Raw genomic sequence first — 17,182 nt, 5'->3', positions numbered from 1 at the left:
AAAAGTAAGACTGTGGGTATAAGATCTGATGATGTTGAACCCCAGGCTTGCCCATAGCCTCTCACAGTTGGTATTCCGGGTGCTCCAGCCCTTCCCACCTTAGGCCTGCTTAGAGTACTGAACCCCAAGTTCTACTGTGATCTCACCAACCTTGACACTTGGACACCTGCCCAGAGGTAAGTCCCAGGGATACTTGTTACTAGGGGCCCCAGTTACCCATCCCCCACAGGGCTATAATGCAGAGGGAGGTCACAGTTGGCCAGGTGCCCTGGGGCCACTCAATTCACCCTGAAGCTTATTAGTACCTGAAGAAGATAATATCTGCTGCAGGTATATCAGGTCACAGAGCAGGAGCTCCACCCAGTACAGCAGATGATCTCTCCAAGAATTCAGTGCTTTGAGAAGAAGACCTTTCAGTTCTCAGAAAGCCCAGGGGGGGCAGGAGCCAGTGCTGCTCACCTCGTCCATCTCTCAGAATGATCTCGCCATCACCCGTGATCCAGCGGTAGCAGGGGAACTCAATGTAATCCCCGTGGGGTGTCTTCAGTGTGATGTACTTTAGGTACCAGTCATCATGGATCCAGTACTTGCGCTTCTCAATTCTGATAAGTTGGATATCCCCCAATTCTTCATCCACAGTCACATCATAAGAATCAACCTAAGCAAAAGAAAGAATTAGTCCATTTGAGCCTGAGATCTGAAGAGGTTAAGTATATGTCACCGCAAACATTTTGTTTTGGCATATTAAATATTTTGGGTTAAAGGTGCTTAAAAAATGGCACATATAGGAAGATGACTCTGAACTTCTCTTTGTTTCCTAAAAGCAAAAGATAAAAGTCTGAGGTGATTTTACTTTTTGCACTTTAGAAGTCTTGTAGAGGAAGTTTGTTCCTAAGTTCACATGTTGGAGGATTAGGTCTAACTTTTCTTCTGCTAGGTGCAGGGTCTTTGATTCACTTTGAGTTGAATTTTATGCAGTGAGAGATAGGGGTTAAATTTCATTCTATTACATATGGATTTCCGGTTTCCCAGAACCATTTGTTGAAGAGACTATTGTTTATCCAATTTATATATTTGGCACCTTTGTCTAGTATGAGATAACTGTATTTATGTGGGTTTGTCTCTGTGCTTTCTACTCTATTCCATTAATATTTATGGGGTTTTTTTGGTTCCAATATCATGATTTTTTGTTACTATAGCTCTGTAATATAATTTAAGTTCTGGTATTATGATGCTACCTGCTTCACTTTTCATTTTTTTAATTGTTTTGGTCACTCTGTTCCTCTTATTTTTCCAAATGAATTTCATGACTGCTTTTTCTATGTCTATGAAGAATGTCATTGGAATTTAGGTATTGCACTAAATCTGAATAGTGCTTTTGCTAGTGTGGCCATTTTAACAATACTAATTCCGTCCATCCAAGAAATGGGAGATCTTTCCATTTCTAAGGTCTTCAATTTTTTTCTTTAGTGTTCTGTAGTTTCCATTGTAGAGGTCTTTCACCTCTTGTGAGATTGATTCTCAAGTTCTCAAGGTGTTTTTTTTTTTTTTTAGGCTATTGTAAATGGGATAGTTTTCCTAATTTCTCTTTCAGCAGATTCATGATTGATGAATCACGCAACTAATTTATGGTGTTAATTTTATATCCTGCTACTTTGCTGAATTCATTTATGAGTTCTAGATACTTTTCAGTAGAATTTTTGGGGTCTTCTTTATATAGAATCATGTCACAGGCAAATAGGGATAGTTTGAGTTCTTTTTCTATTTGTAATCCTTTAATTTTTTCTTTTGTTTAATGGCTCCAGCTAGAGTTTCGAGGACTGTGTTGAATAGAAGTGGTGAAAGAGTGCATCCCTGTCTTGTTGCAGTTTTTAGAGGGAATGCTTTCAATTTTTCCCCATTTAAAATGATGTTGGCCTTGGGTTCAGCATATATAGCTTTTTATAATATTGAGGTATGTTCTTACCCCTACTATTTGAGCATGAATGTATACTAATTTTTTCCAAATTTTTATACATCTCTTGAGATAATCATGTGATTATCTTAAGTCTAGTGATGTGATGAATTACATTTAATGATTTCTGTATGTTAAACCAGCCTGAATCCCTGGAATTAACCCCACTTGATCATGGTGCACTATATTTTTAATATGTTTTTATGTAATTTGCCAGAAATTTATTAAGTATTTTTACATCTATTTCATCAAGGATATTGATATGGAGTTTTCTTTCCTTAATGTGACTTCCTGGTTTTGGTATCAGGGTAATTCTAGCTTCAAAGAATTAGTTGGAATTGTTTCCTCTTTTGCTATTTCATGGAATAATTTGAGGAGGTTTGGTGTCAGTTATTTGTAAAGCAAAATAAATGAAATTTTAAAAAATCAATAAAAGGAAGCACCAAAAAAATAACCCAATCAATAAATTAGCCAAGGACCTGAACAGACACCTCTCAGAAGATGATATTCAATCAATCAACAAATACATAAAAAAATGTTCATCATCGCTAGCAATTAGAGACATGCAAATCAAAACTACTCTAAGATTTCATCTCATTCCAGTCTGAATGGCAGCTATTATGAGGACTAACAACAGTAAGTGTTGGCTAGAATGTGGGGAAAAGGTACACTCATACATTGCTGGTGGGACTGCAAATTAGTGCAGCCAATATGGAAAGCAGTATGGAGATTGCTTGGAAAATTGGGAGTGGAACCACCATTTGACCCAGCTACCCTTCTTCTCAGTCTATACTCAAAGGACTTAAAAACAGCATACTACAGGGACACAGCCACATCAATGTTTATAGCAGCACAATTCACAATAGCTAAACTGTGGAGCCAACCTAGATACCCTTCAGTGGATGAATGAATAAAAACAATGTGGCATATATTCACAATGGAATATTACTCAGCAATAAAAGACAATAAAATCATGGCATTTGTAGGTAAACGGATGGAATTAGATAAGATAATGCTAAGAAAAGTTAGCCAATCCCCAAAAATACCAAATGCCAAATGTTGTCTCTGATATAAGGAGGCTGATTCATAGTGGGGTAGGGAGGAGGAGCATGGGAGGAATAGATGAACTCTAGATAGGGCAGAGGGGTGGGAAGGGAAGAGAGGGGACATGGGGTTAGAAATGATGATAGAATGTGATAGACATTATTATCCAAAGTACATGTATGAGGACATGAATTGGTGTGAATTTACTTTGTATACAACCAGAGATATGAAAAATTGTGCTCTATATGTGTGATAAGAATTGTAATGCATTCCGTTAAACTATACTGAGATTCTACTTCACTCTAACCAGAATGGCAATTATCAAGAACACAAATAACAATAAATGTTGGCAAGGGTATGGAGAAGAGGGTAGGCTCATACACTGTTTTGGGGACTTCAAATTAGTGCAACCACTCTGGAAATCAGAGTTTTGAGATTCCTCAAATCCATCAATGGAACCACCATTTGACCCTGTTATCCCACTCCTTGGTATATGTCCAAAGGAATTTAAACTAGCCCACTACAGTGATACAGCAACATCAATGTTTTTAGCAGCACAATTCATGATATTTAAGCTCTGGAATCAACCTAGATGGCCACCAAGGGATGAATGGATAAAGAAATTGTGATGTATAATGCAATATTACTCAGCCACTAAAGAAGAATGACTTTGAGACATTTGCTGGTGAATGGATGGATTTGTAGGCTATCATGATAAGTGAAATAAGCCAATCTCCAAAAGCAAAGGTCAAATGTTCTCTCTGAGATGTGGATGCTAACCCACAACAGGGAGCAAGGGCAGTAACTAAAAATTCAGTGGATTAGATAAAGGGTAATAAAGGAAAGGGAGAAGGGATAGGAATAGGAAAGACAGTGGAATGAATCTGACATAACTTTCCTATGTCCATGTATGAATATACCACAGTGAATCTCAACATCATGTACATCCACAAGACTGGGAAAACAAATATATCAAATAGATTCTACTGTCATGCATAACTAAAAAGAAATACCAATAATGCTAAAAATAAAAAAGAAAGTTTCAGGTGATAGACATTCCTCCTATATTAAAAGGAAAGTACAGTTCTTTTAATCAAGAATAGGATATTGAAACAGAAGAAAATCTGTACAAATAGACTTTATTAACCTAACCCTTATGGAGACAGGGACTGTGACAAAGGCTGGGACCATGCAATAAATTATTACCCTTTGCAGGCTCCTCTACCTTTGTGCTGTTTTCAACAGACCTCTTACAAGACCCTGATAAAACCACAGAAACAGCATGTTTGCACAAGATGAAATTGTTACCAAGACAAAACCTAAATAAACTCTCCAGCTTCACTAGTTCATAGTGAACTTAGAAATCACTCATTCTGAAGGTCACACAGCCAGGTAATATATTAGTAGCTTCCCATTAACTTTGCTGTAGATAGCACCTCTAATGTGTGGGTTAGGATGATAATGGTTGCCTAGGTTACTTTTCAGTGACCTGAAGCCTGCTTTTACTGAAAACAAAGACCCTTTCCTTGGTCCTGCAGATGTCTGATAGGTGAGTGAAATGGGATGGAAAGGCTTGGCATTTCTGTCTTCATATTTTATCTGTGCCTTTTACCACCTTAACTTTTGGATCAGATTTTGTTCAGCCCTGCATGCAACGATGATTACCCATTAGAACTGGTCTGTGTGTTTTCTTAGCAGCAATAGCTACCCAAACACCTAAAGTCCTTCAGCCCTATCATAAGGCCCAGATCCAGCCACAAGATCAGTTTGTGTCCACATGATGATGGCACCAGCTGCAAGAGGAACTCAGCAGTTGCTGGGACAAGTTGACCATAACTGTCCAGTGATCTGAGTCCCAGACAAGAAGAAACATCTTTTGCAACTGTACCCTTCTCTAGTAAAAAATTACTAGATCCACCTCACCCCAGCAAATAAAAGCTGACACCCCAGTTTTGTTTGGGAAGCAGCCTGGTCTCTCAATCAGTGCTGTTTTCCTTCAGTAGAAGTTCCAATTAAAGCTTTGCATTGGGCACACTTGACTTGATTACATTTCTACTATCACAAAGTTTAAAGCTCCCTTCTCTGGCATCGCTATCTTTCTAGTTTCTTTTTTCATTTAACTACCCTTGACCAAAGCCCTTATTATATTCAACAGCTTACTATTCTTTGTATAATTTAATATATAAATTATTGACTTTGCTTTTGTAGGGTCTTCATTTCTTTTTGAGGGCTATAGTGTCATGTAAAACTTGAATTAAATACATTTGTACTTTTCTCCTTTCAATTTTTCTCAGGTCACATTAACTCTCAGACCCAGCCAAAAATTGGAAGAGGTAAATTTTGCTCCCTCATAGTTTATTTAGCCAAGAAAAATTTTTATATTTAAAAAGTTGAAATTGACATAATAACTGTACATAATTATGGAGTATGGAAGATATTTTGATACATGTATACAAAGTTTAATGATCAAACTAGGGTAATGAGCATTTTTATTACCTCAAATATTTATTTCTGTTTCATAGAAACATTAAAAATTCCCTCTTCTACCTTTTTAAAATATGAAATAAATTATTATTATTATTATTATTATTATTATTATTATTATTATTTTAACTATGGTCACACTGCTATGTTGTAGAAAACTAGAACACCTATCTGAATTTTGATATTCATTATCCAACTTCTTTCTATCCCTACTACTATTCCCAACATCGTAGTGACCACTATTTTTCTGTCTACTTCTATGTTATCAATATTTTTAGCTCCCCCAAATGAGTGTGACATGGAGAGAAACAGAATACAGAGTTTGCTTTTTTGCACTTGGCCTATTTCATTTAACATGATGTCCTTCAGATTCATTAATATTGCTACAAAAGACAAAATTTCATCCTCTATTTATGATATATATAATATATATGTATATATTCATCTTACCCATATATATGAAAGGCCACATTTTCTTTATTAATTCTTCTGTTGATAGACCTTAGTTGATTATATATCTTTAGCCAAGATTCTTAATGATCTCCTTAAATGAACCCGTTAATTCATTTAGTCAAGACATATACCAAATGCTTCCTTAGACAAATCTCTGTGCTGTACCTGGAGTGGCAGAGATGGTCAAGTCCCATGCTCTGACTTCATACTAATGAACTCCAGTGGCCTAGGAACCTCTTTGGTCTACACATGGCTCAGATTGGAGTAAGGGTATATGCCAAGGCACAGGCTGGCACCTACCAGGCCAATCTCCATAAGGGTCCTCTTTAGCTGCTCCTATGGGCCAGAGAAGAAAAGCTGGCCCTCACTCAGGGTAAATCTGCAATGCTCAAAAGGCTTGATAACAATGCCTGTGACATAGACATAATACTTTTGGGAGGCAGGGAGATATTATGACTTTTTTTTTTCTCAGAGGAGGATGCTGAGGCCTAATAAGACCAAATTCAGCCATTAATGGAGCTGGAATTCCATTCCAGGCTTTCCTGCCACAGTTACTTCATCTTTATTAGTTTTCAATAAGGTCAATAAATGGATAAAATGGAAAGGCTCAGAGACAAATGAGATCATAAAGATTCAAGTCCTCCTGGGACAGTGCAGTTCACAGCCATATAGTGATGCCAAGAACAATCAGACAGCATTCTCCAAGCATCTGTGGAACTGATGGTAGATGGGGACCTCCTTGCCACTAGAATGTGTCACTCTCCAGGCTGTGAGTAACATTGCCACCCAGGTCCCTGGGACCTAGATGCTGGGTGACCTAAGCATGCCTAACTCCTTTATCCTGGGCATGGATGGGCACAACAGCAGTGACCACAGCTTCTGCAAAGCTTGTGTCTGCAACAATCAGTAGATGAGGAAGGAGGACGAGAATTCAAGCATTGCTTCTATGTTCCAGTGACCAGCAGATTTGAGAAGGCCCAGACTCAATGCTCTCAGGGATAATTTCTAAGCCAGATTTCTTTGACTTTTTCCCTTGGCAGTAGAAACTGGAGTTCTTGGAGTGATAGTGAAGCAATCAAAGGGACTAGGAATGTTCATCTTACATGTGATTTTCTTCATTCCTATCTCCATTCCCCTATCTCCAAGCTGCCAGGAGAACCCCTGGAGAACTTTCTAAGAGGAAGGGAAGTTGGTGTTTGAAGCAAACCTCTTGGCTTTAAACACAATGAACAGTTTTGCATGTGGTAGCTGGGGACAAGGCCAGACACTGTGGTCAGAAAGCAGAAGCTTCCTCCTCAGGCCCTGTGGTCTAGGCCAAGGTCCTCAGGAACAGTTTTGTGAGCCAGGCCCATGTGCTGGGATGACAAGTCTTATGCAGGCTCCTGTTTGGGGATCACAAGTCTAAGGTATTCCACTTGTATATGATCCTCTGTCCCACCAGAATGCCTTTCTGAGGAAAGGGGACAGGTCTTGCCTGATCAACTCTAAGAAAGACCACTTCAGCCTCACAGTTTGTTCTATGGGAGACCAGGAGGTTCTGGCAAGGCTGCATAGAAACAGCATTGACCTAAGAGCCTGCAGAATCTCAGGCAGGGGCCCTGTCCTACTGCAGGGTGGTGACCCACTGGGAGAAGTCAGAAGACACTATGATAATGTCAAGTTAGGGACAAAAACCCAAAAGAGGGGTGGGGAGGAATGACCTGGAATAAGCTGAGAGAGAAAGGATGCATCTCTTGAAGGGAGTTTCTAGTGGTGGGAGATCAGGAAACTTCTTCACACATAGCAGCAGGTAAGGGTGGCCTCTAATGGAATGAGAGGTCCAATTTCCAGGGACTTGGGGGCATCTAGAAGAACATGGGATGGGATGGCCCAGAACTGGATGCCTGCAGATCATCTATCCACCCATTCCAGGACCCACACACCCCAAGGATCTGCAGAGGCCTCAACCCTCCTGTGGGCCAAGACGGAGATTCCTGGTCCTACTAATAGGAAGGGCAATGAGGAGCACATGTCTAGAGGACCAAGTGAGCTCTGGTGTCTGGAGCTCTGAGTTCACATTCCAGTTCCAAAGTGACTGGTCACATGGCCTGGGCAAACTGCTACACTTTCTGAGACTGCCTCTTCATTTTCATGTGGAGATTACACCTTGTTAGCAGGACCATTGAGAATTCTAAATGATAAGATGTCTGTATTACCTTCCTACAAGGTCACAGGCCTCTGACTGTGTGCATCAGAACCACCTGGCTTTGCTCCCCGACTCCAGGAGGTTATAACACTACCTGTGAGTAATAACAACATAGCACACGCCCTGAACTGTGGTCTATCTGGGTCCACATGGGCCCAGCAGAGCAGCCGGGAGTATGTATTGGAGGAAACCCCATGTACTTAAACTCCTGCCTCAAAACCTGGAGAGAATTCCTGTGAGGGTCGAGAAGTGGCTGTGAGGACACAGGAGAACCAGAGGCATTTTGCTCTGCAAGCAGAGCAGAGGGAAGTCAGAGTGTGGTCAGGACTAAACAGCGGCTGCCAAGAGGTCTGGACCCTGTCCCAGGGCAACTGCTGCAGGGGAAGTGGCTTTCCTGTGGCTCTCAGGGGCAGGAGGGGGTGGTGGATATCCCAATGTATAGAGGACAACCATTCTAAAGTAACAGGTATCAAGAGGACCTGAGGGGGACACTATCATGGGAGGAAAATGTCCAGTACCTTGGAATAAAATAGAGAGACAATTTTCTTGCTGGGAGTGGTAACCCACAGAAGAAACTGAGCAGCTTCTCTGAGGGTGGGAATGGCAGGATGACCCTTCAACACACTTTGGTACAGTCACTGTACAATGGGACTCTTCTGGAATCCTGCCCCATCCATGCCTGCAGTTATCTAGCAGAGAACCCTGAAGTAGTTGCACCTGGGATGATATCACTGAAAAGTCTTACAAGGATTCAATCTGCCATCTGACTGGGTCATCCATAGGAAAAGCAGGTCAGGCCCACACTGTGACTTGTCTCTGGCCAGCCCAGAGGCTTTTTTGGCCTGGTCTTGGACATACCAGGGGATGAACAGGGCCTCAGAGATTCAGCCAGGACCAACTCTGGAAGTCTTAGGGGTCAAAGCCAGGTGGCTCTAGCTCTAGCATCCCAGGGGGCAGTTACTAGAAGTGTCACAGACAACGGAGAAAATCATCCCTCTAGAAAGATACCAAGGTCACATAGCAAAATAAGGCCTTAGGAAGTTATGTAGAACCACCAGATGTGCTGAACTTCCTTCCTCCTCTCTGAGGGCCAGAAATGCTATGATGATGCTTTATTTGTTGTTCATGTGCTGTAACACACAGAATTCTGCATGGTGGACACTATAAGCATCAATTAGCACACAATGGGTACTCAATGAATGCTGTACATGTGAACAGCTAAGTGAGTATCATTTCATTTTATAGATGGACACAGATGTCAGAGAGGTGAGGCCACTACACTGCTAGTGAGCTCCTGTGGCTCCATGATTAGCAAGCACACCTACAATGAGTGGTAGCCTACAATGAGTTACTCCCACTGGTCCTCACAAACATGTCTTTAAAGAAGGCCTGACTTGGAAATCAAAGACTCAGCATTGAGCCCTGGTTCATCCATTCCACAGTATGAAGGAAGACCAAAGGTAGGAGGACACAGAGACTTTCCTAAGAAAGTGTTTGAGCAGCTATTTGGAGCTGGTCAGATTCAGAGGTGAGTTAAGTGGAGAGGAGGAGTGGGCAGGGCATTTCAGATACAGGAAACTGGGAGAGAAATATTCCTAAGGCAGGGAATTTGCATGCAGAGGGAGGAAGACTGAGACACAGAGTTTCTGCAGAGGGAGGTAGATGGTACAGTGGTTGAGATGCTAAAGAGACACGAGGAACCTATATAATTCACTAGCCTCAGGTCAGGAAGCCCAATTGGCTGATATTAGTAGTTGTTTTCAACTCTATTTGGTATATGATTTTAAGGCTTTTGAATACAATCATACTTTGCTTAATGACAGGGATATGTTTTGAGAAATCATTATGAGGCAATTTTGTCATTGTGCAGCAATTATAGTGTGTACATACATAAACCTATATGATATAGCTTACTACATGCCTAGGCTATATGGCATAGCCTATTGCTCCTAGATTAGAAACCTGTACAGCACATAACTGTATTCAATACCGTAGGCTCTGTAACACAATGGCAAGTATTCATGCATCTAAACATCTAAACATACCAAAAATGCCAGGCAATCGCAAATTTTCAGCTCCATTGTAAAATCTTATGGGACCACTATAAAATATGCAGCCGTTGTTGACCGAAACATCATTATGTGGTGCACGACTGTATTTCAGTGAAGTGTTAGTTGATCAGTTTCCAATTGAGCTATCTTTCAGCATTTTAAGAAAGGTCATTCATTAATTCATTTGTCTCTACTTCAGATCTCAGCTGTCTCTAGATGGGATGGGGAAAAGGATCTCTCTGCTGGAGAAAGGACGTGGCTCACCAGGGCTGCACATTTTGGAGGGGGACTGATGAGAGGCTGGTGGGGGGAGACTCTGTGGAACCCAGAGGAAAGGATACTGGGAGAAGACAAAAGAGAGACTGGGACAAAGAGAAAGGGAGACCAGGAAAAAGAGATCAGGAGATCAAAGGGCTGAGAGGGGGTGGAAGGGACAATGTGTGGGAAGACTTAGAGCTGAAGGAGAGAAAATGTGGGGCACAGAGCTGGGAATTGAGGGAGCAGAGAGGGGCCTTCTAGGGGAAGCTGAATACAAGGAGGAAAGGAGATATTGGAGCAGAAAAGAGGGAGAGTTGTAGGATAGAGGGAGGAAATGGGGCCTTTGAGGGAACAGGTAGCCCAAGAAGAAGAGGCAGAATGTAGGGAAGAAATGGGGCAGGCAGGATGTATTGGGACATGAAGAAAGAGAATTACATGAAAGAAATATTTTTTCTCTACTAACATATTCTTCTTGAGAAGGAGGTACTCTAGAATTTATTCTTAATGAATATAAGAATATTTACTGAATTTATTTAAGAATATATCATTAATAATTTAAATTTTCTGAATATATTAAAAAATCATACATTGAACCTCATCCTATAGCCGTTAGCTGTGTGTGTGTTGCTGGGAACTAAACCCAGTGCCTGTAGCATGCTAGGCCAGCACTCTCCCACAGAGCTACACTCCCTACCCTCTGATGTCTTTGAAAGTACTACAGTAGAGTGAAAGGGGCCGACTAAATTTCTCCAGTAATCTTCAGAATGTTAAGGTCATCCCATTTGAGTTAAATCACTTTAAGTTTACAGAGTTAAAGACACAATCAATTTTTCACTTTTGCCAAGAGGCTGGCTAACCCCTATGAACAAGGTCATTTGGTGTCACCTCAGCTTTGTCCAGCAGACAGCAGGGAATAAATGAAGATATGATGCTTATAGGAGAATTCTACCTGAGAAAGACTCCATTCCTGGTCTTGAGATGAATCACCATCTGATGACAATAATCAGAAATTTGTAACTCAGTTTATTGAAAAAAAATAAAGGATCAGTCCTGTCCATTACTGGACTGAATATGCATTGAGGAGGGGATTGTTGACCTGCTACAACCTGGAAATGGTCAAATTGGAAATTATTGAATTGGTTGTGTGGAAATATTATTATTATTATTGTTGTTTTTGATGTTAATGGTAACCACTGCAACACTTTTCCAAGTAAAATGGAATAGCCTTATCTTTTTAGTAAGTACTTCTGCTAAGATTTCTTTTCTACCTTTTCACAAAAGGGACAGCTGTCTTTAAAGATATACTGCCTAGAGAATGAGGAAGCAGTTCTGGGCTGTGCAAGATAAAGTATGAAGTAATTTTGCATCAACAGGAACTTTCTCAAAATCTGATTTTTTTCAAAGGACCTTTCTCACCCAGCTGGTTCCTGATAGTGCAGCTGCCCCTCTTGACAGCTGCTCTCAATCCAATGGAAATGTGGCATGCAAATCTCTCCTGAAATTTGCCTCTGGAATTTTCACTGAGGTGTTCAATCACAATGCCATTTGAATGACTTCTCAGGATAGAAAGTCAAAACAGAGGGAAATAATGAACAGAACTGCACTCTCACCTTTTGTCCAAGGACTACAGGATGGCTCTGTCACTGTGTCCTCTCCTGGGAGGAAACACACATGGGTTGTATAAACTATGCTGCAGAGCCTATGCTCTGAAGGCCTTGTGCTTCTATAATCTTGCAGCGTGTAGAGAATGGGGTCCACTGTATTTCACTTATAAAGGGGAAGTAATCTGTTCTCTGTTTTCCTGCCCCAAGTACTGGGGTGAGGGGATCCATGATATAATGGAGACAAATGAAGGTGCTTCAGAGATGGCAAAGGATGCCAACAATCCAAATGGATGACACATTAACTCCACTGCATCATGATCCTCAGGGCCAGTTCCTTGATTGGGAACCAAACAACAGAAGTTCTTACTCTCAACATCTAAATTTCTGTGAAGGGAGCTCAAGCCAGGTTAAAAGTGTGCTAAACTTAGCTAAGTGCCAAGTCAGGTTACAGCATGTTTCTGAGGCTGCAGGATAGGAATTCAGCCCACTTGGGTTCTGGAGTCCAGAAAAAGAGTAGACTTATTTTCTTACTTATGTTCTGGAAGCCAGAACAGTGTGACATTTATCCAAAAAGCATTCAATTGAAACATGAAAATTACAAATTGTGTCTGTTGTAAATAGTTCTGACAAGTTTCATGTGGGTTGACCTAATAAACTATATGGTGAGAAAGCAACTTGATAAAGTCTCAGTCTTTTTGGTTGTGGGATAGTGGAAGGAAATGTGGTTTTCCTATGCATTTGCAGTATGTCTGGAACTATTATCAGTTATTTGCTGAGCACTTCCTATGCACCAGGTGCTAGATGAGGCACTGAAAACTGTGACTTACCCATGCTCACCAGAGAAAGCCATGGAATGAAATCCACAACCCAGTCAGCATCAGGAGTTTGCTGCTAAATGAGGTCACCTGTGCATGGCTTCTCACAGTGTCTGGCATCATAGACTAGAGGTTCAATAAATGTGGGCTGCTTTTGCTCCTCAAATTCCCAGGTTCCAGGGAACCTCTACCAAAGAGGAAGAAATGAAGGGAAGCCCTTTTCCTCTTCTACGTATCTAAAGGGTTCTCTGGTATACTTTTGCCAGGAGTGGCAAGTACCCCTATGACTCTCAAAGGTCTCTCCTCACCTGGGTTTGCTTTATCCTTACCTATAAACTCTGAAGCTGTCTTGATGTAAAAGACACTTGTGAAAGCCAGTCTCAGCCACCAGGTGGGACCATGACTCATAGACCAGACAGAAGCCATCGTATTTTACAGTTGGCCTAAGTGAGGTCCACAGGGAGGTCAGAGGATCAAACTAGTGGTCAAGCCAAGGTTGGACTAGGGCCTCTGAACTCCCTGATTTGCACCTTCTTCCCACAGCTCATGTCTGTCTGAGATGGTGTCAGTGCTTCACAGCAAGACAAAGGACTTAAAGAAAAGGACCTCTCTCATCCCCTTTGCTAGCACCTCTAAGAAGCAAGGGCAAAAGAAGTACGACCTACAGAAGGCACACAGGTAACTCAAGGTCCCCTACCAGATCCCTATGGCCAGGAAATTCAGGACATTCCCTCACCACAGTCCAGCTCACACTGACAGGGACTCAGGTGTCCCCAAGCCTAGACCTGGCTGCCGCCACTCTTGAATCCTGAACGTTCCCCCAGCCATATCCCAACTGCCCTGACGGTCCTTGGAAGCCCCTAGTCCCACCTCCAGTCTACTACATCCCAATCCAGGCCAGCCCTCCCTGCCCTGCCCTGTTTGCCGGGACTGGCCCTCAGGCCCGCCCCTCCTCCCGCGTCCAGGTCTCTGCCGCACAGAGTCAGCCCGGCGCTCCCCTGCCCAGCCGAGCGCGTCCTCACCGCGCCCCGTTCGAAGTCGTTGTAGAATGCCTTGTCCAGCAGGTGCTTCTCGCTGCAGCCCGTGGAGCCCACGAGGCTGAGGTATATGTAGTCGTCGGTACCGGCGAACCATTGGCTACCAGTGGCCACGGTGACCGTGTAGGAGGGCATGGTTGCAGACTGTGAGCACCGCTGGCAGTGGGCTCAGGGGACGCGGGTAACTTCCGCAGGGCTGTCGGCGCCCGTCTGTACCTGGCGGGGCCACGTCTGGGGCTTCCGTTCGCAGAGAGCAGCAGTCGCCGGGTCCCGCCCACTGGTCCCAGCCCCGCCTCTGACAATAGCCCCCGGGTTCCCCCACTTACTACCCCCCTGTGCGGTCCTGTGGTGCAGGTGGTGTCAGATCGCTAGTTTCTAACTGGAGAGGGGTCATCCATTCCTACTACTCGCCTCCGCAGGGTAGACGCATGTTCTAACAGCTACGAAGGGAGACTATTAGGTGCCACCCGCTCATTCATTCAGTTTCTTTCTTTTTTTTTTTTTTTTTATTGGTCGTTCATAACATTACATAGTTCTTAATACATCATATTACACGGTTGATTCACGTGGATTATGAACTCCCGCTTTTACCCCGTATACAAATTGCTGTATCACATCAGTTTCCCTTCCATTGATTGACATATTGCCTTTCTAGTGTCTGATGTATTCTGCTGTCTGTCCTATTCTCTACTATCCCCCCTCCCCTCCCCTCCCCTCCCCTCCCCTCCCCTTTTCTCTCTCTACCCCTTCTACTGTAAATCATTTCTTCCATTTGTATTATCTCGTCTTGCCCCTCCTTTCCTCCTTTCCTCCTTTCCTCTGGAGGAGGTCGACTCGCTTTGGGGAGGCAGGGGCTTGTGGTAGGAAAGGAGATAGTCTTTATTGAAGGTAGTTCAGGGAGTGGAGTGGACCAATGACTGGAGGGACCGTCTAGAGAAAGTAAATTCTACATCAAGAATGTTCCAGGAGTTAGGGGGAAGCGCTGCCTTGTGGGGGTAATGGGTCCTAAATTGTGCTGCGCAGATCCCAAGAGGTGTGGTAGAAGGCTTTGTACACTGAAAGGAAGTTTTCCATAGCCCTACCTGAAATGTACCCCCACCCCATTCCCTCCATCAGTCCCCTTATCCTGCAGCCTCGTCTTCATCCCTGGGTCTGTCTGGGCATGATTCAGTAATCACAAACCCAGTAATGTTAAATGTGATGACATATTTCAAAGATCAACTTTGGGTTTCATAGATTTTATCAATTTTGTCCTCTGTTCATTTCCACTTTGACCCTTATGTCCTTCTTTCTGTTGTTTAGGCTTAGTTCTCTCTAGGATGAATAATTTATTTGAGCTATTTTTTTAGTGGAGTCATTTGCAGATATAAATTTATTTATAAAATTAGTGCTGTTTTTAATGTCATTCACAATAGCCAAGATATAGAAATAGTCCAGGTGCCTGCCAGCAGATGAATGGATCAAGAAAATGTGGTATATATACAATGGAGTTGTACTCAGCCATAAAGAAGAATAGAATGATGGCATTTGCTGGCAAATGGATGGAACTGGAGAACATCATGCTAAGCAAAATAAGCCAAACTCAGAAAGTCAAAGATTAAATGCTTTCTTTCATAAGCAGAAGCTAGACCAAGGAGTAACCAGGAGGTTGGAGGAATCCCATGAAAATTGTAGAGAGATCAGTGACACACAGGAAGAGGAGGGAGGAGGAAAGGGGGAAAGGGAGAAATTGCAGAATGAAATTGAACAAATTATGCTATGTACATATATGAATGTACCATAGTAAATACCACCTCATGTATATACATAAAGCACTAATTAAAAAAAAAAAAAACTATACATACACAGAAGGCCAGAGGAAGAATAAGAGGGGGAGGGAGGTCTGGAGGGAAAGGGCAAGTACTGGAGACTGAAGTGGAACAAATTATATTCCATGCATGTATGATTATGTCAAAGTGAATTCCAATATTATTTACAAATATAATGCACTAATAATACATAAAATAAAATGGTAAGTGCTAATTTAGCTATATCTTCTAAGTTTTTGTATGTTGTATCATTTTAATTAAGCTCAAAGTAGCTTCTAATTTCTCTTGTGATTTTATCTTTAACTCATTGATTATTTTGGAGTATATTCTTTTATTTTCACATAGTTGTGAATTATCCAATTTTCTAATTATTATTAATTCCTAATTTCATTCCGTTTTGATTGGAGATCATACTTTCCCTCCCTCCCTCCCAGTTCTGGGGGTTGAATCCATGACCTTGCACATACCAGGCAAGCACTCTACCTCTGAGTTACATTCCAAACCTGGAGAACATACTTTGTATGGTCTCATTCACTTAAATTAAGTAAGGTAAAGTTTAAGGCCTAGAATATGATCTATCTTGGAGACTATTTCACGTGCTCTTAGAATAATTTGTATGCTGTGTTGTTAGGTTTAGTTGTTTTGTTCCATTTTCCAGTTCTTAGTATTTGTTAGTCTATTCCCCAGGCATTTTATCCATTATTGAAAATGGTGTAATTTCCAAATTTTGCTGTTAATTACTGATTTCTCTCTTTAATGATTTCAGATCTTGCTTCATATATTTGGGGATTCTGTGGCTAGATGCATACATGCTTATAATTGTTATATCTTCCTAATGGATTAAACGTATCATAAAATATCCATTTTTATCTTTAATAACATATTTCTCTTCCAGAGTCTATTTTGTTTGATAGCATCACTATTTTAGCTGCCATATGGTTGCTATTTTCATCTTTTTATTTTCAATCTATTTGTATTTTTAATGTAAATTTTGTATTTTATGGAAAGCTTATTTCTACAAGTTTGATCTTATTTTATCCAATCTGATGATTTCTTCACTTTGAATTTTCAATCACTATTTTTTTTTTTTTTGGTACTAGCAGTAAAACAGGAATTTGTGAACTGAGCTACATCCTCAGCCAGCCCTTTTTATTTTTATTCTGAGACAGGATTTTGTTCAATGCCCAGGCTGGTCTCAAACTTGTGATCTTCTTGCTTTATCATCCCAACTAGCTGCTATCGCATGTGTGTACCACCATACCCACCTAATTAATTAATCTTCAATGTCATCACTGATGTGGTTGGATTTATTTCTGCCATTTTTGATATTTGTTTCTGTAAATTACATGTTCCTCTGTTGCTTCTTTACTTTTTTTTTGCATTAAGTGAATTTTTAAAGTATTATTTAAATTTCTTTAATGCTTTTTAGGGTAGAATTTTAATTATTTTCTTAGTGGATGCCCTAGGACCTATAATATCACAATCTACC

The 17,182-nt window shown here is 41.4% G+C and overlaps 1 protein-coding gene across 1 annotated transcript in view; it reads right to left on the bottom strand.

Moving 5' to 3' along the window:
- Alox5 (arachidonate 5-lipoxygenase) overlaps positions 1-14,061 on the bottom strand; it is a 59,883-nt gene extending 45,822 nt beyond the window's left edge. Inside the window, exons 1-2 of the mRNA XM_026399544.2 lie at positions 13,871-14,061; positions 460-658 (exon numbers count right to left, since the gene is read on the bottom strand). Coding sequence (XP_026255329.1) covers positions 460-658; positions 13,871-14,020 — 349 coding nt within the window. The 5' untranslated portion in view covers positions 14,021-14,061. The remainder of the gene's footprint in view (positions 1-459; positions 659-13,870) is intronic.
- Between the last annotated feature and the right edge of the window lie 3,121 nt (positions 14,062-17,182).

The sequence above is a fragment of the Urocitellus parryii genome, chromosome 5, assembly GCF_045843805.1.
Source record: "Urocitellus parryii isolate mUroPar1 chromosome 5, mUroPar1.hap1, whole genome shotgun sequence".
Classification (NCBI taxonomy): domain Eukaryota; kingdom Metazoa; phylum Chordata; class Mammalia; order Rodentia; family Sciuridae; genus Urocitellus; species Urocitellus parryii.
The sequence above is the reverse complement of the archived record's forward strand: the minus strand, read 5'-3'. Positions and strand labels throughout refer to the sequence as shown.